At 35.8% G+C, this 23,714-nt stretch overlaps 1 protein-coding gene across 6 annotated transcripts in view; it reads left to right on the forward strand.

Annotated features, from left to right (window-relative positions):
- The window catches only part of GABPB1 (GA binding protein transcription factor subunit beta 1), a 67,747-nt gene that overhangs the window by 23,223 nt on the left and 20,810 nt on the right, over window positions 1-23,714 (forward strand). For 4 of the 6 annotated variants that reach the window (XM_053889073.1, XM_053889072.1, XM_053889076.1 and 1 more), the window contains exons 2-6: window positions 15,072-15,179; window positions 19,479-19,646; window positions 20,872-21,066; window positions 22,525-22,672; window positions 23,022-23,135. In XM_053889073.1, coding sequence (XP_053745048.1) covers window positions 15,072-15,179; window positions 19,479-19,646; window positions 20,872-21,066; window positions 22,525-22,672; window positions 23,022-23,135 — 733 coding nt within the window. The remainder of the gene's footprint in view (window positions 1-15,071; window positions 15,180-19,478; window positions 19,647-20,871; window positions 21,067-22,524; window positions 22,673-23,021; window positions 23,136-23,714) is intronic. The other 2 variants (XM_053889075.1, XM_053889074.1) reach the window with 1 other exon arrangement.

Below are 23,714 nucleotides of genomic sequence, written 5' to 3' on the forward strand. Positions count from 1 at the left end.
AAAATTGAGACAATTTGAACATAAAAAAGAATAAGGAGAATAATTTGAAACAATATATAATAAAAAAAACAAATGGAGATGGCTATTACCTATTCTTTACTCTGAAGATTGGTAATTTAACAATTGAATTGTCTTTTTTGGTAGAAATTTGCATGGTGCCAAAGTAACACTCCACAGAATACTAGTTGGTCTCAAAACAATAAAACTTTACAGTGGAAGGATCAGGCTTATTACCAGCTTTGTTATTAATCTTGGCATCACTAACAATGAGCCAAAAAATATGTGCATCCTGATGTGATTCAATATCAAATAGACTGCATCAACTGAAGTATTTTTTTAATGTTTATTTATTTAGAGAGAGAGAGAGAGCAGTGGAGGGCAGAGAGGGAGAGAGAGGGAGAGAGAGAGAGAGAGAGAGAGAGAGAGAGAGAGAGAGAGAGAGAATCTCAAGCACATTCTGCACTGTCTGCACAGAGCCTGACATGGGGCTCGATCCCACTAATCATGAGATCATGAACTCAGCTGAAATCAAGAATTGGATGCTTGACCGGCTAAACCACCCAGGCACACCTGAGGTAATTTTGTAGAACATTTAAAATCTGAATTTAGTCGGACTTTTCAGACTTTCAGTTTATAAGTAATATGGGAGATGAAAGAAATTAAACACCACCTTAGATGAAGCAATGAGAAAAATACAGAATGTGAGATATAGATGAACTGGCCATTTAATGTCATAGGAGAGGAAAACAAGGGTGGGGGGGGGGCGGGGAGGAGGAAACTGTCCAAGCATATAATTAATCTAGAGATATAACAACCAAATGCAGTATGTGCCAGCTGTAAAGTACATTTTTTTTAGAAAGGAGTAGGATGAAGCAAGATGGCCAACTTTTAATTTAGAATGTGGGTGATGGGCATATGGGTGTGTGTGTTTGTGTATATACACACATATATTCATTTATATGCATACATATACACTTTTCTATATTTTAAAGATTTCATAATAAAAACTTAAAAATATTTTTCTGTTTATGGACACTTAAGTTGTTTGTAGTTTCTTTTTCTTCAATTACAAATAATGTTTCTGTAAACGTTCCTATACATGCTTCCTTTCCTTGTGTACATGTTAAGGAGATACGGCAACTTTCTAGTAGTGGAATTCTGGATCAGGGTAGACGTACCTTCAACTCTGCTAAATACTGATAATTTGTTCTTCAAATGGTTGTATTGATGAGGTTTTTAGACAAGAGAATTATGAAATGTATGTCTTCCCTATTAGATGATGAATTCTTTGAGGGTAGGTACCATGTAGAGACTCATATAGAAATGTTTGAGTTGAACGAAATTGTATTTTAGTGGGACGAACTGTATTTTAGCAGGATGAGAAATTAGGATTAGGTCAGCTAAGAGGGTATTGTGATGTTTAAGGTATGAGGCAGTGAGTGTGTAAGACTGGAGGTAGTAGAGAGGAAGGGATGAATATTAGAAATCTTGGAGAGAAAGGATTGAAGTATATGTGCTTTTATTGTCAGGTAGGATATTGATGATTCACTGTTGTGACTTCTAATACCCAGTAGTTTGTTGGCTTCACTTTATAGTAAAACAGGTAAGTTATGCTTCCCTATTAACTCAAAACCATCTACTGACCTAGTTCTAGTAGAGTTCTAGCCTTTTCTTCATCCTCTGCTTGCACTCTTTTTAAGCCTCAGTCTTTTCCTGGGATAAAGATATTGATTTAAAAGAGACTAGTAGTTGAATGGGGTAAAGGGGCAGTGGGTTGCAAAGATGGAAGAATTTATGTAGTAATATGGGTAGAATTTGTGGGTAGCTTCATCCCCAAGTCAGTTTGTGAAGTCTTCCTAGGACAGAGGATATCTTCCTGTAGTTTTTAAGGGGAAAGTTTATCCAGTGTTATAACAGAGGTAATTAATCAGATGTAGTTTTTTCTAAGAGAATGTCCTATATCTTGTTTTAAAATGTTGCAACTTTTTGTAAATTGTAAAGTTGGTGCCTTCAAGAAGTTTTGGTTAATGGTTCTAGAATAGCTTTGTCCAACAGAAATATAATGTGAGGAGCATATTTAAAATTTTAGAGCAGCCACATTAAAAAAAATGAAATTAATTTGAATAATATATTACATTTAATCCCATATATCCAAAATATTACCATTTTAACATGTAATTGATATGTTATTAATGAGATATTTTGCATTCTTTTTTGGTACTAAGTCTTCAGAATCTGTTGTGTTATACTTATAGCACAGTTCCATTTGGAGTAGCTACATTTCAGTGCCCACTATAATTATGGCTAGTGGCTACTGTATTGGACAGCTCAGTTCTAGAACATACTCAGTTGAAACGTTTGAACTCAGTTGGGTGCTGATTTGACCCACTGTCATTGAGGGTGGCCATGAGCTGATCTTGCTTCATAGACCTGTTGCTGGTTATTAGATAAGTTCTGGCTTCCTGTCCAAATCTTCCTGTCCAAGAGTGATTTTGAGGGTCCCAGACAAAGCCATTATCCAGATTTACTGATTATATTCACACTTTTCCCTTTTGCCTCAGAAAACCTAGAACTGACCTTGGACTGTTTTGAAACAAATCTGTCAATTTGAGTTGCTGCCAATAAAAAGAATATTCAGGCGGGTTCTAATCTCATTCATTTGTAAGGATTTTAGTTACAAGGCTGACAGGAATTCAGCAAGCATTTTATTGATTGTGGTATTTCTTAGAATTTGTGACACTGTCAGCCTTGTTTGCATTTTTAAAGTCAAACGTTATGACTCTTGGTTATCTGAGGTATTTCTGGAGTTTCTACTGTGTGCTAAATGTTTATTCAATGAATGTTTTTGAGCATTTACCATACTTTAGGCACAGTGACAACTTGTAGCCAAGTAAACAGGCACATTTAGTGTGGTCTGATAAATGCTATGATAGAAACTTCATATGCTAGGAGAAAACAAGGAAGGACACTTCAGTTAATTTTGGGGCATCAGGAATGGCTTCTCTGAGGAGATAAGCTGAACTCTGAAGGACAGGTAGGAATAAATATGGCAATAGTGGGTGTGGAGAAGAGAAGATTCTTCCTGGCAGAGGGAATATTTTTTATAGATATCCAACAGTGAGAAAAAGAACCAAGTACAACATTTTTCCTGTAATACAGAATTCAGTGTGAGAGGTAGTGAGTAGTGTATATGGGATGGTGGCAACAGATCCCAAATGTGAAAGGCCTGGACTCTTATGGCAGAGTTTGACATTTTGTTGTTGTTGTTGTTGTTGAGAGAGCACTCTTGCGCACACACAAACTGGGGAGGTGCAGAGAGAATCTCAAGCAGGCTCTGAGCTGTCGGCACAGAGCCCAATGTGGACCTCGATCTCACGAATCATGAGATCATGACCGGAGCCAAAACCGAGTCCAATGCTTAACCGACTGAGCCACCTAGGTGCCCCAGAGAGTTTGACTTTAACTGAGTTAACTGAGGAAGAACGTGATTTCATTTAAGGATGACTAAGAAGTTTGGTATTAGAATGGAGAATAAATTAGAGGAAGACAAGACTGAGGCATAGACACTAATTTAGAGGTGTCCTAGGAGAGAAAGGATGGAGATGAGCAAAGATTGAGGCAGAGAGACAAGACTGTCAACATATATTTATTGAAGGCCTACTTTCTAGCATTGGAAAGAGGTAGAAGAATTTAAGAGACATTTAGGAGGTAAAAGTGGCAGGTCTTAATGATTGATTGGAATTGAAATGGGTAGAAGAAAGGGGTCAAGGACGATTCCAAAGTTTCTGATCTACAAAACAAGCCACTACTTGGACAGATTGACTTTTTTTTTTAAATTTTTTTTTAATGTTTTATTTACTTTTGAGAGAGAGGGGGGGAGAGAGAGAATGAGCGGGGGAGGGGCAGGGAGAGAGGGAGAATCCATGAAGCAGGCTCCAGGCTCTGAGCTGTCAGCACAGAGCCCAACATGGGGCTCAAACCTGTGAACCACAAGATCGTGACCGGGGCCGAAGTCAGATACTTAACTGACTGAGCCACCCGGGCACCCCAGCTTGATTTTTAAAGTACCTTCGAATCTATAGGTGGAGGCATCTATCCAGTTGAACATTTGAGTCTAGTGCTTGGACAGAGTCTAGGACTGAAGATAGATTTGGAAGTCATCAGGTAATCTTGGCTAAGAAAGATAAACTTTCTAGAGGAGAGAATGTAGAGAATGAAAAAGAGGGCTGAAAAATGACACACTGAGAAACTGCCAATATTTAAGGGGAAGAGAAAAGGGATCCAGTTGAAAGACACATAAGCTACCATCCTTGCCTCTAAGCATTTTATAATTTAAGTGAGACACATAAAAATGAATCATTTGGTGACCAGTGCAAGTCAGAGTCTAATTTGATGCCAACTTTTATTGTTCCACCTCTTGTATTTTATGTGAAATGAAGTTAAGTGTATAAAGGAAGTGGTTAGTATTTAGGCCAGGGAGTAGCATTGGTAGTGCATGCATTCAGTGGGGACATCTAGCCTGTGGTCACTAGAAGGACTCAGATGATGGTATATTGCATAGTATGTGTATTGCCTGTGTTGTGAATGTGGACTCTGGAGCCATTCAGCCTTGGTTATTCTCCACTAGCAGTATGACCTTGGGCATGTAACTTTCTATGACTCATTTTTCTCAGCAATACAATGATGATGATGATAATTCTGACTTGAAGGTATTGTGAAATTATATGAGTTAGTATGTGTAAATTCTTAGACTGTGTCTGGCACAATCTGTCTTGTTGTTTTCTCTCTCTATATGTACATACACATACATGGATGGCTGTGTTATACTTTACTATGTTACACCCACTATATGTGTATATGTAGTATTATATACATGTTAGGAATTATCATCATTTAATAAATGGCGTGTCTGATGAGGGCTCATGATTTGGACAGGATAGGTAGGCACCAGAGAAGAAATGTTCCCTCTATGAAACTTAATGTAAACATACATGGTTTTTAAACAGGCTTTCACTGGTAAAGTGGGTGAAAAAATGGTATGAGAATCCCCTTTCCTTCTGATTCCCAGTTGGAAGCAAAGAATGCCCTTTTAATAGAAGGCTTTAAAGATGTTAAAGCCTTTGTGTGTAATGTTATCCCTGTGTGGTAGTGGGATTTCCTCAGGCCATATTTTCTCAAGAAAAGTTATTCTGGAAGGAAGTTTTTCATCAGCTTTGTGAGTATGAGTTCACTGGATCCTTGGCTTTAACTTTGGGAAAATCTAGATCTGGAATCAAAGTTCTGGCTTTGGGGATTGGGAACCTTGTGGAGCAGCAGTCATTATTTTATACTGATAGTGGGAGTGTAAATTGGCATAATCTTTTGGTGATAATTTGGTAGTGTCTATCACAATTAAAATGTGAATGTAGGGGCACATGGGTGGCTCAGTTGGTTATGCATCCGATTTCAGCTCAGGTCATGATCTCACATTTCGTGAGTTTGAGCCCTGCGTGGGGCTCTGTGCTAACAGCTTGGGGCCTGGAGCCTGCTTTGGGTTCTGTGTCTCCCTTTCTCTCTGCCCCTTCCCCACTCATGCTCTGTCTCTCTGTCTGTCTGTCTCTCTCTCAAAAATAAAGATTACAATAATTTAAAAAAAAAATTTTTTTTTTGAATGTTTATTTATTTTTGAGACAGAGAGGGACAGAGCATGAACAGGGGAGGGGCAGAGAGAGAGGGAGACACAGAATCTGAAGCAGGCTCCAGGCTCTGAGCTGTCAGCACAGAGCCCGACACGGGGCTTGAACTCACGGAGTGTGAGATCATGACCTGAGCCGAAGTCGGACGCTTAACTGACTGAGCCACCCAGGCGACCCTACAATAATTTTTTTAATGTGATGTTAAAAATGTAGCAATTATACTTCTTTTGTAAAACATTTTTTAAAGATTATTTTTTTATTTTAGAGAGAGAGAGAGAGAGCATGAGTGGGGGAGAGGGGCAGAGGGAGAGAAAGAGAAAGAGCGAGAATCCCAAGCAGGCTCCATGCTCTGCACTCAGCAAGGTGCCTGATGTGGGGACCAATCCTATAACTGTGAGATCTTGACCTGAGCTGAAACCAAGAGTTGGACACTCAACCAACTGAGCCACCCACACGGTCCTGGCAAAATTATGCTTTCTAGAATAGTTTTCATAAAAGTGCTAACCCAAGTGTATGGGTTTGTTACAGCACTATTTGTAAAGATGAAAAATGAAAATGGATTGAATAATTAATGTATTCATATTCCATATATTTGTTTCTTATTTCTGTAGTGTAATAGTTTCCTATTTCCTGTAACAAATTACCATAAACTTAGTGCCTTAAAACGACACAAATTTATTATTTTACAGTTATGGAAGTCTGAAGACTCAGAATTAAGATTTTAGCAGGGTTGTGTTCCTTCTGGAGGCTCCAGGGGAGAATCTGTTTTCTTTCCTTTTCTAGTTTTTAAAGACTGCCTGCATTTCTTGGCTGGTGCAGCACCCCCCTCCCACCATCTTCAAGGCTAGCACCTATAGCAGCCTCAAATCTCTGTCTCTCTTCTCTCTCTTCTCTGCAACCTTCTCTTTGATCCTGACCCTCCAACCTTCCTCGTATAAGGACTCTTCTGATTACATTAGGCCCATCTAGATAATCCAGGATCTTCCTATATCAAGATCTTTAATTTAATCATACCCGGAAAGTCCTTTTTGCCATGTAAGCTAACAGCTAACATTCACAGATTCTGGGAATTAAGATCTAGACATCTTTGTGGGGAGCATTATTCAGCCTACCACCCTTCGTAAAACTGTGCAGCCAGTAAAAAGAATGTTTTTATCTGTGTGCACTTAGATGTCACTGATAAAACAAGAGGATCCCTGTTAAGTGGAAAGAAGCAAGTTGCAAAACCATGTAGTATGATCCCTTTTTATGTTTTTGTTTGTTTAAAAAGAAGTCTTGTGCCTATGTGTGTTTCTGTAGGCATAGAAAAGATCTGGAAGGCTACACACTAAACATTTAAATTGTTGTAACTTTTGGGGAATAAGACCACAGGGAAGTGTGGGGATGACTTTGAATTTGAATGTTACATTTTTAATATACAGTGAAAATGTATTTATTACAATTTTTATGAAAGTATACATGTACATAGTTGAAAAAGTAAAAAATACAAGGTTTTATAGTGAAAACAAAAAACCACACACAAACAGAAAACAATAACCCTGAGTCCCTTGGGTTATTCCTTCTCACCCCAGAACCCTCCTTCCCAGAGGTATCCATTTTTTCTTTTCGCTTTTTCCCCCTAGTATTTCCCTCCATATTTCTAAATAACAAGCTTATGCTATTAATTGATTTTTCTGTTTTAGGTATCTTTGACTTCCTACTTATGAAGATGAAGCTTTGGCTATCTTAAACCAAACCACCTCTAAGCATATTTTTCCTCACTCTTCATCTTCTTAATAGAAGTGCACCAAAAATTTTCCTGGATTAGTGTTCAATGGTTATTATAATCCTGGAACTACCATTTTTTACTAACCCATGCCATATTGGGATTACATTTTCTTTCTTCTATAGGTTTTTGTTTTCTTCCCTCTGAAAAACAAATTGTGTAGTTTTTTCTTTTGCCTTACTTTTCTTGTATCCATCATTAACCCATCTCAAATTCCCCACAGGAAATCTCATTCTTTTCCTGGCAGTCTTACTAGCTTATCTTTTCCTTGAAGACCTTCTTCTGGAACCTCTGTCCTCTGGCTCCAGTCTGGATTTACTTTCCGGGTCTCTGGTCCAGCACATCTTGGGGTCTCCTTTACCATTATCTTGAGGATCCTCTTTACCCTATTTATGTTAGATCCCTTATTTCCTTGATTCTTGTTTCTGGTTTACTCCTGGTCTTGGAGGACTACGTCTTCTAGTGGCTTTCTGAAATAAGGGTCTGTGGGAGATGATTTTTCTTTAGATGTTTTATGTTTGAAAGTGTCATTTTATTTTTAAGTTAAAAAAAAAGTAAAAAAAAAAACAAAACACTCTACAAAATGGGAAAGGGAGAAAAATCCAAATATACCAGAGTTCATATGATTAGTTTTCTTCAAAGGAATTGCACAGAGAAAGACTTAAAGGGCATGTTCTTTTATATCCCAGCAGATTCCCAGTGTTCTCTAATTTAGAACGCAAGAGTTAAGAAATACGGGTCTTCTCTTTAGACTAAAACTAGTGCTCTTTGGTAAATCCTTTAACTTTTTGTTTGTCTCCTTTGCAAAATGGAGACCATGACTATTGTGGTAAGGCTATTTAGTTACCTGAGACAATGTAGATAAAGATTTAGCAAGATGCCAGGTGCTACTTTTATCATCAGTATTATTTTCTTATGAGAATGTAGGGAACTAAATTCTCATGCCCAAGGATATTTTCCTACATATAGTTATACACATGACTGTAATTACTTAATTTTACTTAGAGTCACATTTTACATGCTTTAACTGTTGCATATTATTTATAAGTAATAGTCTTAAATGACTATAGTACTGTGTTAAGAGGTGTCTTTATTTTTTAGACATACATACTGAAATATTACAGATAAAATGGTATGATGTCTGACATTTGCTCCAAAATAATATGTGTGCGTGGGAAATAGGCTGGCCATAAATTGATAATATTGAAGCTAGTTGATGGCTATTCATTATACTATTGTGTCTATTCTTGTATTTGCTCAAAATTTCCCATAATAAAAAGTAAAAAAAATAAACGCTTGCAATATTCCATTATGATCTATCTTAATTTCTTTAACTATTGATTGTAGTAAGGCATTCCAGTTTTTATCTATTTTAAATAACATTATTATTAATATATTTATGTTTCAGATAGTTTCCTTGTGTTAGGTTCATGAGTGGGATTATTTGGTCAAAGAGTATGATCATTTTCATACACAGTACTAAATTGCTTGGACGAAAAACTTTAGAAAAATTTTATTGGATTTATAATTGTTTTCATTGGGCATAGGTGTGATATTGTAAATTTACTCTGAAGTTTTTAATTAGGCAGTCAAGGTTTATTATTAAGTATATTGTGATGGGATTTTATTTTCTAAGTGCTTTCATATTCTTTTTTAATGCTAGTAACAGTTCACATGGAGCTATTACTTTACAGTTTCATAGAGTTTTCACATCCAGTAGATGTTTTAATCCTCAAAATATCTCTATGAGCTATGAATTACAGAAATTTAAAACAAAATAGACTTTAAGCTTTAACAATGGAGTTAGTAATTCCTATTACCACTAGATGGCTCTCTCAGCATGTAGTTTTGAGCAAAAAGTAACTAGTAGACATTTTGAAGTTCTTTTATAGATCTTATTAAAATTCATATTATTAAAGTTAAAAAAAATAATGGTTTGTATTGGATTGTGATCAACTTTTTCAGAAGTAGTAAAAAAAACTAAGGATGGAATTTATTGCAATGGGTTTTTAGATTACGTTTCTTTTTGAGAGGAAAGGGGTATTAACCTGGATGGCATTCAGTACCATACATACAGTGTATTTTCAGAAAGTATATTTAACATTAATTAAAATTTACTGAATTGAATTATGCTTCTTTATTTGCTTGGGGGAAAGTTATTTGCCATACCAAAAAAGCAACATTTGTTGCTAGGTCCTTAAATGATTTTATGTAAATTTAACACTCTATCTGTGGGGATTTAATAGATAAATAATGAACAAAGTAAATTGAGGGGGCTCTCTGGAGCTATGGCCCCTCAGTCAGTTTGTTGTCTTAATGTATTTGAGATCCTCTGAAGGTTAGAATTACTCTGTGATGTGTGTGTTTCACCTCAGGTGAGAATCAGAAATGAAATTGCTACATTTTGGTATTGTCATTGTTTTAAGTTTTACTAATTGTCTACAAAAAAATTAAGAGTGCCTTTGAGTTTGGTCTTACTTGATCTCCTATGTATTTTCTTCCAATGATTTTCCAATCTTATTTAGATCCATTGCTGTCTTTCTATAAAAAAATGTTTTGTATTGTGCCTTTTGCTAACTTGAAGTGAAAATTATGGTTAATATTACATATCTACATAATTTCAAAAGGTCATTATAATACCTAATTATAATGAAGAAATGGAAGGAAAGCAATTTATAATAAAATGTATATTTCAGTATGTAAATACTCAGGCAGACTACTCTAGATGAGACAAGAAGTTGTCAAATGCTTGCCCCATAGAGTCATTTGTAGAGTCACTATGAATGATAGCTGTGAAGGCTGATTGATAGTGTTTTATATTGGTGATTCCAGATAACCAAGTGGCATTGACATGGGTGATGTGATTTTCCAAAATAGTGAACAATTCTTAGTAAAGTTCTGAACAAAACAGATTTATTGTATGGTTGCCTTCTGAGAAATTTGGGATACATTAACAACTATGGAAAAATACATTTTGTTTACGTATTAAGTTCTAGTCTTAGGTATATTCATTGGAGCCTTTGGAAGCCACCCAGAACATGTGACAATTCTTTGCCATACTGAATTGTTTCCTGCATTGCTAGACTTCTAATATCCCTGACACTTGCCCATTAAATGGTAGTAGAGCTTTCACCTTACTGTGTCCTGCATCAGTCCCCAAAATGCCTTCACATATATCCAAAGGGCCCTCTAGGTGGCAGTGCTGCTACCATTTTGAGACCTAATGGTTTTAGAGTATCCAGCTACATATATCTACTATATGGCTATGTTGCTCATGGAATTTTATTTTATTAAAAAATTTTTAACCTTTATTTATTTCTGAAAGAGAGCGAGAAAGAGAGAGAGAATGCGAGTGGGGGAGAGCAGCAGAGCAAGGGAGACACAGAATTTGAAGCAGGCTCCAGGCTCCGAGATGTTAGCACAGAGCCAGATGTGAGGCTTGAACTTACGAACTGTGAGATCATGACCTGAACCGAAGTCGGGGGCTTAACCAACTGAGCCACCCAGGTGCCCCAGTCGTGGGATCTTAAAACTACAATAACTTAAGTATCCTGAGTCCTTAAATATGTCATGTTTTGAATAACTAAGACAACTACAGAATTATGAATTATGGGAGAAGTTGATTAATTCAAACGCATCACTGTTTCATTGTAATTCTTGTAAGCAGATCAGTAAGTTTACTACTTTAAGTACCCAATACCAGCATTTTTATTTTTTCCACTTTTCCTGTTTAGTAAGTCAGTAGTATATAACTTTCTTTAATGTCCGCATTTAGTTAGTTGATAGTCATACAATGTAATTTGTCCCTTAAAGAAATCTTTTTATTTTTTTTAATGTTTATTTATTTTGAGAGAGAGAACACCATGCATGTGTGAGTAGAGGAGGAGGAGGAAAGAGGGAGGGAGGGAGAGAGAGAGAGAAAGAAAGAGAGAGAGAATCCCAGGCAGGTTCTGTGCTGTCAGTGCAGAGCCTGATGCTGGGCTGGATCTCATGAACCCATGAGATCATGACCTGAGCCAAAATCAAGAGTCTGATGCTCAACTGACTGAGTCACTGAGGCATCACAAAAAACCCACTTTTGATTTAGGAAGATAATATAGTAACATTATAGAAACTTTGTAAAATAAAAGCAAAATTTCCCGTAAGCGTATCACTGACATATTCTCCAGTGTTTTGTTCTCTGTGTGTATATTTTGACATTCAAAAATTAGTTTTGTATCTTTTAACTTAATGTGGCATAACTTTTTAATGTTATTATGTAACTTCCAACTATATTTTAAGCTACTGCATATTCTCAGATTCCACAATTTTCCTACTTTGTTCACATGATAAAAATGTAATAATATGTATGTAGATCTATTTGTATATATGTGTATTGATAGATCTGTTTCAGTATATTATTTTTTCTCAGAAGTAGGATCATTTATTAAGTCATTAAACTTGAACATTTTGGTAACTTTTATGTATTGCCAAATTGACATTCTAAAAAAGCTGATCCTGGGGCACCTAGGTGGCTCAGTCAATTAAATGTCTGACTTCGGCTCAGGTCATGATCTCGCAGTTCAAGAGTTCAAGCCCCACATTGGGCTCTGTGCTGACAGCTCAGAGCCTGGAGCCTGCTTCGGATTGTGTGTCTCCCTCTCTCTCTGCCCCTCCCCCTCTTGCGCTCTGTCTCTGTCTCTCAAAAATAAATAAACATTAAAAAAATTTTAAATCTGATCCCTTTATACTGCTATCAACATTATGTCACTATATATGGAAGTGAGAGTCTCAACTCATTCTTGACTGCATCAGAAATTACTTTTATTTACATTTATTTGACTGTTATGACACTGAACATTTTTTATGCTTATGAATTATTTGTTTTCTCTTTTGGAAAATATATGGTCATGTCCTTTGATTGTTGTTATGTTGGGTTCATGGTGTTTTTTTTTTTTTTCCCTTTTCATTTTGAATCAGACCAAAATTTTGTGTAATTAAAACATTGATGTTTCTTTTTTTTTTTTTTTCTTCAACGTTTTTTTTTTTTTTTTTTTTTTTTTTTATTTTGGGACAGAGAGAGACAGAGGGGGAGGGGCAGAGAGAGAGGGAAACACAGAATCGGAAACAGGCTCCAGGCTCCGAGCCATCAGCCCAGAGCCTGACGCGGGGCTCGAACTCACGGACCGCGAGATCGTGACCTGGCTGAAGTCGGACGCTTAACCGACTGCGCCACCCAGGCGCCCCAAAACATTGAGGTTTCTTACATTCATTTTTATGGCAAACTTTCCTTTGCTGTATTTTATTTTATTTTATTTTATTTTATTTTATTTTATTTTATTTTATTTTATTTTATTTTATTATTTTATTTTATTTTAATTTTTTAGTACATTGAGGTTTCATTATCTACCCATAGAAAATAATATGTGATATCAAAGAAAGGGGTGGAGAGTCAAGAAATCAGGTTCTGGAGGGAGATATTTATAATATTGTATCTGACAAAGAACTCATATTCAGAATGTATGTTATGAATGCTTACAAACATTAAGAAAAAGGCAGACAACCCAGCTTCCAAAAATGAGAAAAATCCCTATACCCAGATGTCTAAGTCATCTGGAAGTGTGCATGCTGAATGAATTCAAACTGATTTTATATTACCTGTGTAGACATACTCAAAAGGGTATATTTTGGGTGAAGATTTATTTCATTATAAAACCACATTTATATTAAGTTTTGGTGATACAAGTGGAGTCACTGTGTTAGTGTGGCCAGTTTAGATTTTACTGTAGTTTTTTGGAAGAGAGGTCAGTTTCTTTTTGCCTTACCCTGCCTTTTGTAGAAATGATTGCAGGTTCTTTGCTTATTGAGTGTAATGTAAATTTTTACTATCCACCTGCTACATATTTCCTGGGAAGAATCCTTCATAAGAGATCAGTAATCTCTTTAGATCATAGTGTCTTTAACAGGATTAATTTGTATCTTGGGTTCCAGTGACTCCATTGAGGTATGAGAGAATGGGAAGAAAACAGAAAGGAAATCAGAAATTCAGGGGTGAAAATGTAACACACAAAAAAGCATGCAAAAACCCCCACATCAAACACATAAATTCATGTGATTGTTTTTCTTCTTCACCATGGAATATATTCTAAATTATTTTTATCCTTATAAATTGAATAATTATAAGAAGTTCTTTCCTGCCTTGTGACAAATACCTGTTTTGGACATGTTCATCTCACTTAATCATTGTGCAAGCCTCCCAGCATTAGTACCTGTTTCTGCTTACTCCTTCTGTGTTTGGTTATTCTCATGTTGTAGAATCTACTAAAAAATACAGTAATGTAAGCATAAATCTGTTCTTTCAAGGGACGTCTTTTAATCAATCTTTTTACATTCCCTAACATCTCTTCTAATTATGTAATGAAGTCTGTCCTTCCTGGTATAAATAACCTCTCTAAGCTCTGTCAACTCCCTTCTCGCGTAAGTATGTACATATGTACGTACATACATATATACATACATACATAGTCCTCTACCCTCCTTCTTGAATAATACCTCTTCATACAAGATTAGAATACACTAATCAACCTGACATCCCCTTCTTAGAACTTCTTTCCCCTTGACTACTGAATTCTCAAAGGGTATTCACTTATTGAGGCAAATTCATAACACGGGCACATTTTTCCCCGTGGAAATCTCAGGGATTCAGTATCTTCCCTTCCTCCCAGGCCTCAAACCCTACCTGTTTGCCTTTCCTCAAGGATACTATATAATATCATTGAATAGCTTTCCAGTTGAATAGTCTTTCTGAATTTGGGACCTTTTTTCTCCTCAAAACTATCATCTCTTGAATTTGAGCATCTCTGATACATTCAAATCTTTCTTCACTTGTGTACCCTTTCATGATCGTTCCCTAACATATATTTCAGTATTTCTTATTCAAGAAGATACACTCCCCACTTACCTCCACACCCCCACTCCCACACACTTTTACAACTCTGGCCTGTGACATTAGTGTTTTCAGGTATCTTGAATACAAGATATGAAGTATACTTAACTTTCTAGGTTCTTAGTGAGACATGTAGTCTTTTGATAATACTGTTCAACTTTCTTTTCAGCATTTTCTTTGAATGTGAATTGTGTCCTTTTCTGGAAGAACTTGAATGTATATTGACTGTGCAATCATTCAAAGTATTATTTTTACGTTCTGAGTACATCTACTGATTTACCATTGCAAAAAGCTGTTATGATATATTTATTTTAATTTTCATCAACTACAGAGGACAGTATCTTGTACCTTATTTCTGTTTACTTTTATGAAAAACTATTGCTGCAACTACTCCAGTGAAAACAGTTTCTTATCACTCCTAAATATTAGACAAGCCTTCTCTGCTGCTTACCTCATCTGTGTTTACTAGCTATATTTGGAGAATTCAAACTAATTTTATTATGCTAGGTAAAAACTTAATGAAAAAGGGAATATCTGTTCCAAAAATTCAAATATAAATTGCTTTTGTGTGATCTGTAGTTGCAGATTAACCATTTCACAAACTTTTAGAGGGATATTTGAGAATTGGTATTAATAAAGATACAAGAAAAATAATCATGTCATAATGTATGAAGAGAGATGTTAAATTCATCTTTGTTTTGTTTAGATGTCCCTGGTAGACTTGGGGAAGAAGCTTTTAGAAGCGGCTCGAGCAGGTCAAGATGATGAAGTTCGTATTTTGATGGCAAATGGAGCTCCTTTTACTACAGACTGGGTAAAGAATGATTTTAATGTTGTACTCTTTTTTTTTTTCTTTCTTCTGTTTAGTTTTTTCAGATAAAGTCAGTATTGTATTTTTATACAACAAAAATTTTTTTTTGCAAATTTGTAGTTTTAGAATTATAGCTGACTTTTAAAGGAAATGATTTGTATCTTTATGTCATGTATATATGACAACCTTATCTAGATATTCTGTCTACAAAAGGGTTTTTCTTTTAAACTATGGAGTTCAATATTTTAGGGTGAATATAAAATGTAGCGCTTGGAATTTAATTTAAAGCTGATAAATGGCACAGGTAGAATTTATAATTCAGAAAATAACAGATAAAGATTGAGGTTAAGGTGATAATTGCTCCTAAAAAGGAAATATATTCATATTTCAATTGATACTTGTAACACTATTGCAAACATGATCAAAGAGGAAGAAAGGAATGGGAACATGTTCCTAGTAACTACAGAAGGCAATTGTGAGGAAGATAAAAACCATAATTGTACTTAATTCCTGGGGTAAGTCAAAAGAGATGGTCTTGGGAGTGTGAAGGGTTAGGAATCTGGATTAACCTGCCTAACTGGGAACAACTAAAAATTCTAGATTTTTGATTTTGTTGTTTCTGGTATACTTGTCCTATGCTCTTTTTTGTTTTTCATTAAAAACAAAAAATTTTTTATTATGGAATATTTCAAGTATCTATCAACCCTGCATACCCTTCAGCCAGCTTCAAAAATTACCAAATATACCAAAAAATGATGAATCTTGTTTCCTCTATAACTTCATCCACTTTTTGTTCTGTATTATTTTAAAGCAAATTCTATGAAATATTTTATTTCATCCATAAATATTTCAGCATTTGTCTTTCTAAAAGATAAAGCGTTTTTTGATTAACTGTTTAAAAAAATCTTCTTTACTGCACTAATGAGTTAGAAAGAAAATAAGGAATTATTAACTTGCAAAACTAAGCAAACAACCAGAATCCAGAGAATTTTGACCCTAAGAATATTTGCTGAACTCAGTGAATTTGCCTGTTGTTTGCCCACCTCACTGGCATGGGTTACTGGAGACAGAGACCTGAGACTGCTCATAGAAGCCTCCTAAGAAATCCTCTCCTCATAATTCTGGAATCCCAAAGAGATGCACCTTCTGTGTAAGAGTAAACCAGAAATGCCCTTTCCCTCTTCCTACCTACTTCTGTCCCTGCCCTTGCTTGCCCTGTTGTTAGGGCACTGCAAGGAAAATGAACTGACTTGAAACAAGTCACCAAATGGAAAGAAAAAAAATTATTGATGAGGATTTGGAGTCACAAGCCATCCCTGGACACATTTGTCACCTGAACTCATAAATTCTTGTGCATTCTGAAAAACTGTACACTGAAAAATGAATTTAAAATAGTCTTTGGATTGAGGTTACCCCAGGTTCCTGGAAGAAGCAAATTAATATTCTTCCCGGGGGACCTGCCTTCATCACAGTATCCACAAATGAAATTTCAAGGAAAATGAACAGTCAAAAATGACTAAATGCACAAGGACACAAAGCAACTTGGAAAATAACTCACTGGAACAACTAGCACCAGAGCAGATTGACAAGGATTTTAAGTTTATTTATTTATTTATTTTGAGAGAGAGAGAGAGAGAGCGAGAGAGCGAGCATGCACCCATGTGAGCAGGAGGGGGGCAGAGAGAGAGAGGAAGAGAAAGAATCCCAAGCAGGCTCTGTGCTGTTAGCTTGGAGCCTGATGCAGGGCTCTATCTCACGAACTGTGAGATCATGACCTGAGCTTTATTTGTTTCTTTATTTAAAATAATTTTTTAATGTTTATTTTGAGAGAGAGAGAGAGAGAGAGAGAGAGAGACAGACAGACAGAGTAGGAGTGAAGGAGAGGCAGAGAGAGAGGAAGACACAGAATCTGAAACAGGCTTCAAGCTCCAAGCTGTCAGCACAGAGCCTGACGTGGGGCTTGAACCGACAAACCGTGAGATCATGATCTGAGTTGAAGTCAGGTAGTTAACCAACTGAGCCACCCAGGTGCCCCTCTAGATAAGATTTTAATAGATTAGGAACAGCTAAAGAGAAAGTTAATAAACTGAAAGGTATGAAAAAAAATCCAGAATACAGAAAAATAGAAAATTTAAGATCTCAGAAGTCATGAAGGCTGGTATGCGAAAGTCTAATGTATCTAATAAAAAATCCACAAGGATAGTGAGAAGAGCGATGAAATAATTTTAAGAGATAATGGGTGGGATTTTTTCCAGAACTGGTGAAAGAGAGCAGCTCAGATTCAAGTAGCCCAGCTAATCTATAGGAGGAACAATTAAAAAACAAATCTATATCTAAACATATCATAGTGATACTATAGTGTATCAAGACAAAAGGATCTTAGAAAAAAAAATTTTTAATGTTTATTTTTGAGGGAGATAGAGTGGGTGCATGCATGGGAGTAGGGGAGGAGCAGAGAGAAAGGGAGAGAGAATACCAAGCAAGCTCCACACTGTCAGCGTGGAGCCTGATGTGGGACTCGAACCCACGAACTGTCAGATCATGACCTGAGCTGAAATCAAGAGTCAGATTCAACCAACTGAGGCACCCAGGCACCCCCAGACAAAAGGATCTTAACAAGGGTTAGTATCAATAACACATAATGAATTCCCATGACAGCAATAAAAAAGACACACAAGGCAAAGAAGACTGGGCAAATGACTTGTTACGGTCAAATGAAAGAGAAAGTTCAAATGACCAATAAATGTGAAAAGATGCTCAACTACATTAATAATTGGGCAAATGCAAAGTAAAATCATGAAATGCTATTGCATATCTACCAGATTTGCCAAAAAAAGCTTAGCAGTCTCAGACATTGGTGAGGATATGTGTAAATTGCTATAAACATTGTGGAGGAGTTTGGCAGTTCCTAGTAAATTTGAACATGTACATGATCTATGAGGCAACAATTGAACTTACAAGAATACTTCCCAAATTGGGGTACCCGGGTGACTCAGTCAGTTGAGCGCCTGACTCTTGATTTCAGCTCAAGTCATGATCCCAGGATTGAGGGATTGAGCCCCACGTCTGGATTCACACTGAATCCTGCTTGGGATTCTCTTTCCCTCTCTGTCCCTGTACCCACTCGTGTGCATGCTCTCTCTCTCTTTCTAAAAATAAAAATAAAAAAAGAATGTTCCCCAAAGAAACTCTTGAATAGTGCTTGCCATGGAAAGTGCTTTAACAGAAATCTTACTTGCTATCATTATAGTAGTGATCTTAACAAATTTCATGTTCTAGTGAACTATCTTGGTTCTTTGGAACATCAGTGCCTTTGGTAATCAGAGTTAATAGGGACTTTCTATGCCTCTAAATGTGTGTAACTTAATTCTGACTTTCACCTATTAAAGTATATGCCTCTGATAAGGTTCTTCCTAACTTACATTTTACTACTTCCCCTGCATACTGTGAATTTAATGTTATTATAGTGGCTATACCACATGCAAGAGTTTCAGGAGAACTGGGCTCTGTTTTGGGTCTGTCCTGACTCACCTTTGGCAAGTATACCTCAGCAGGTTTTTCCCTTGAAAAATGATTATATGAACTTCTTTAAAAAGATCACTGAGTTGCTTTAATAAATTTATTTTTTTAAGTGCTTCAAAAACAATTTAATGCAAAATCTACACTATTATATTTATTTGATATGAATTTCATAGATGAAAATTAGTTTTGTGTGACTGATATGGGGAAAACATTCCAGTACTTAGAAAAATTTCTCAAACCCTAATTATCTCTAATTTATGATGCAATTAATTTTGTTCATGCTATTTATCTGTTAAATAAAAAAGCAAGTTTGAATTAAATAAAATACTGACTTTTCTTCCTCATTGAGAAATGTATGGGAATTCCTCTAGGACTAATATGTGGTAAGCATAAATTATTTTCTTGAGTTTTGAGTTACTCTGTAAACAGATAATATAATCTGTTTGCTATGTAAACAGAAAATATAAACTAGAAGGTAGTAATAGAAGTGTGTTAAAAAACGGTTATAGGGGAGCCTGGGTGGCTCGGTCAGTTAAGTGCCTGACTTTGGCTCAGGTCATGATCTCGTGGTCCGTGAGTTCGAGCCCTGTGTTGGGCTCTGTGCTGGCAGCTCAGAGCCTGGAGCCTGCTTCGGATTCTGTGTTTCCCTCTCTCTTTGCCCCTCCCCTGCTCACACTCTCTCTCTCTCTCTCTCTCTCACTTGCTCTCTCTCAAAAATAAATATAAAAAAAAAAAACAAACCACAATTATAAATGTGGATTTTTTTTTCTTGCGGTATAGCTGGGAACCTCTCCACTTCATCTGGCAGCACAGTATGGGCATTACTCCACCACAGAAGTACTACTCCGAGCTGGTGTAAGTAGGGATGCGAGAACCAAAGTGGACCGAACGCCATTACATATGGCAGCTTCTGAGGGCCATGCCAGCATAGTAGAGGTTTTACTTAAGGTATGTGTTTTCTTTTTGCACTTTGCTTTTGAAAGTCAGCCTTCAAAGGATTTATGGTTTTGTAAGAGGGAGAAGGGAACTAGTTTTATTAAATATCTACTTTTTTTTTTCTATGTTACCTCATTTTTTTTGTATGTAATTCCATCAAATGAAAATTATCTTAAAGCTTTCTTTGTGGGAGAAGAAGAACTTCCTCTAGGTATGTTCTTAGTTAAGTCAGACAGTTGATTTCTGAGACCTTGGTTTCCATTATGATGAAGGACTATGGCTTTGTCTTACTTGACACAGTTAAAATATGGAAGGAAACATAAGGCTTGGATGATTAACAAATAAATAATACAAATAAGGATTTTTATTATAGCCTTTAGATCAACTTACCCAAAAGACATACAATGTGTAAGCCACAAATGTGAACACATGTAATTCTAGATTTTCTATTACCTACATTAAAAAAGTAAAAACTAATTTTAATATTATATTTTATTCAACCTCATATATATAAATATTGTCATTTCAACATGAAGTCAATGTAAAAATTGTTAATGAGATATTTTACATCCTTTTTTTTTGGTGTTAAGTCTTTGAATTCCAGTGTGTGTTTACATACTTAGTACATTTCGATTGGGACTAGCCATATTTCATGTGCTTAACCACATGTGTGTAGTGGCTGCCACATTGGACAGTACATCCCTGATAGCTCCTTTTTTATTTATATAAAGGATATATTTTATTTTATTTATATATAAATATATATATTTTATATTTATATATTATATATATATTTTATACATATATTATATATATTTTATTTATATAAAAGGATAGCTCCTTTTATTATTTATATTATACTGGTTTTGAAAGCAGAGGCTATCTCTGTATAAATAAGGGAGTAGAATTAAAGAGGGTTTTGGAGGAGTGCTCATAGCAGTCCTTCACTTCTTATGCCATTTTATGTCATGATGCTCACCTCCGGGTGAGTGAAAAAATCATTGCTGCACTCTTAAGAAATTAGAAGGAAAACAGTTGGCAAAGTTAGCATGATAGAAAACTGATTAAGTGACAGATGTGTGGAGATTTGTGGAACATACAGATTATTCAACACAAAAAATAGCCGATCATGTTAGTAGCACATTATTGCTTTAAAGCATAGTGGCTAGTATTTTCCTATTTGGAATTCTTTATATTTCATATTGTAGAAATATCTTATTTTGCAATATATTTATAGCATGGTGCTGATGTTAATGCAAAGGACATGTTGAAGATGACAGCTCTGCACTGGGCCACAGAACACAATCATCAAGAGGTGGTGGAACTTTTAATCAAATATGGTGCTGATGTACACACGCAAAGTAAATTTTGTAAAACTGCGTTTGATATTTCAATAGACAACGGGAATGAAGATTTGGCAGAGATATTACAGGTAACCTTTGGCTTTAATTTGAGAAAATAAAAGGATCTCTGTCTTGGGGTGATTTGAGCTATTTAGCTTCTAGCTTTTCATTTTGGATTTCGTTATTTTGGACAGTCCTTTCCTCTTTCACTTACTCTTTGTTCATTGCTATTCATTTTTCTGAGACCATAGTCTTTACATGTAACATTAGAAGATTAAATAAGGTGATTACTTTCTGTGTTTTTAAGTTCCTGAATTCCCCTTCTAGACATTTTATTATATTAATTATTTTTGTTGCATATTTGGATACAATGTGGTTTTTCAAAATATGTTAAACTTCCACTAAAAATTTCCTTTAGCAACTATAACATTGCCCTCTGAGTAATTGATGCAGTCTTTATAATTTTGATTGGTTTCTTTTATTTTTCATCATCCTCAAAAAAAAATCTGTTTATGAGCCTAGTTATGGCTTTTGGGCAAGGTTTTTTTTTTTTTTTTTTTTCATGTTTATTTTTGAAAGAGAGATTGAGAGAGAGAGAGAGAGAGAGACCAAGCACAAATGGGGGAGGAGCAGAGAGAAGGAGACACAGAATCTGAAGCAGGCTTCAGGCTCTGAGCTGTCAGCACAGAACCCGACGTGGGGCTCGAACTCAACTTTTGAGAGCACAACCAGAGCTAAAGTTGGGTGCTTACCCGACTGAGCCACCCAGGCGCCCTGAGACAGGTTTTTTAAATAACCAGTATTGCCTCTCTTTTTTTTAGCTACACAACATTGATGTAAATTATCTTTACTCACAACCTCTTGCCTATCTTCTTGTTCTCCTTCCCAGTAGAACTTTTCTTTAAGACACTTCTGACTCTACTGAAAAGATGTTATATGTTCAGGAAGATGGATTTTGTGGTGCCTCTTGGAATTCTTTTACTCCTAGGAGTGCAATTTGGGGGCCAGGGTTGAAGATAGAAAAGAATTAATTGGGGAGGACATGCTTTATTTATTTATTTTTTCCCTTCAAATTTTTAGTTAAATTATATTTAGTTAACATCCAGTGCAATATTGGTTTCAGGAGTAGAATTCAGTGATTCATTCACTTACGTAAAACACCCAGTGCTCATCATAACAAGTGCCCTGCGAAGGACATGCTTTGTATGTATAGTGTTATATATTGCTGAATATAGTAGAGGAAATAATTTAAGTAATATAATTTCTATAGCCACAGGGCAGCAAAATATCCAACTGTGTTCTATGAAAGCCTTTCAGATATTCTTTTCTCATGGGATTTTACTGCTTTACCTAACAGGGAATTAGGATGTAAATTCCTGTCTCTGATTTACCACTACGCTCTCAGTAGACTGTATACAAAGATTTTCATTTGTATTATAGGATTCTTCTTAAATTTTAGAATTTCCTTTGTGTTTGTACTGCATTGAGAATCTGTGCCCTATGTTCTGGTTGTAATTCTGAAAACACTGTGTTGATTTGGCCCCTAGATTGCTATGCAGAACCAAATCAACACAAACCCTGAGAGTCCTGACACTGTGACGATACATGCTGCCACACCACAGTTTATCATTGGACCTGGAGGGGTGGTGAACCTAACAGGTCTGGTATCTTCAGAAAATTCATCCAAGGCAACAGGTATTGAGATGCATATAGGATAGCTGTTGGGATTTTATGCTTTAGTAGGTGTTCCTCCTTTTATGAAAGGACTGTTGGAGAATGAGGGTAAGATTATATCAGTCACTTGGTTTTCTTTTGTATTGGCAAAAAAAGATTTTTATGAGACAATATCAAGAAAGATGATATTGCAAAATGAGCTACAATATTATCTTTCAAAAACTAATGCTATCAAAGCTTGTTTTTCACAAAACTATTATCCAAGCTTCATTTAAGAATTGAATAAAGCAAAATAGAATATCAGAAAAATGCAGAATTAAGCTCCTTTAAAATTAAAAAATTTTTAAATCTATTTTCTCTTTTCTCGTAGATGAAACAGGTGTATCAGCTGTTCAGTTTGGAAACTCCTCCACATCAGTATTAGCTACGTTAGCTGCCTTAGCTGAAGCATCTGCTCCATTGTCCAATTCTTCAGAAACTCCAGGTTAGAAAAACAAGTCAAATGCGTACATTAAAAGGTTGGAGACTCAAATATTTACAAGGCTAGGAAGATAATATAAAGGGCTAAAGTGAGCAGATTTCAGATTATGGCCATGTGAAGGCAGGGGGCCAGGGTAGGGGGGTATAATTTGTTGTCATTCATTATTTAAATTAGTGTGTTTTCAAATTGTGATCAATAATAAAAATAACAACAACAGGTCATTGAATGCTTACTGTGTATGCTGTGCACCATGGTAAATGTTTTACTTATGATCTCATTGAATCCTCACCCAAAAGCTTGAAGGTCTTCATTACTGGATTTGACTCATTATGGTGTTCTGATTGAAAAGTGTATTTTTTTCAGGGGGAAAAATGTACCTACCTCTCTCTTCTCTCTCTCTCTTTTTTTACTAACTAGTGCTAATAAACATTTATCTATTCTCCAGTTTCAGCATCATAATCAGTGTTTGAATCTACGCTTTTTTATTTGGGAGTCTTAAGATTTTTCAGAATCCCTGTTGATATGCTGCTTTTATAGCCTATACCTAGATCTCCTTAGCATCTTTGTCATTGCATAAGCATA

This window comes from Panthera pardus, unplaced genomic scaffold (assembly GCF_024362965.1).
Source record: "Panthera pardus isolate Hobbes unplaced genomic scaffold, ASM2436296v1 HiC_scaffold_24, whole genome shotgun sequence".
Taxonomy (NCBI): Eukaryota; Metazoa; Chordata; class Mammalia; order Carnivora; family Felidae; genus Panthera; species Panthera pardus.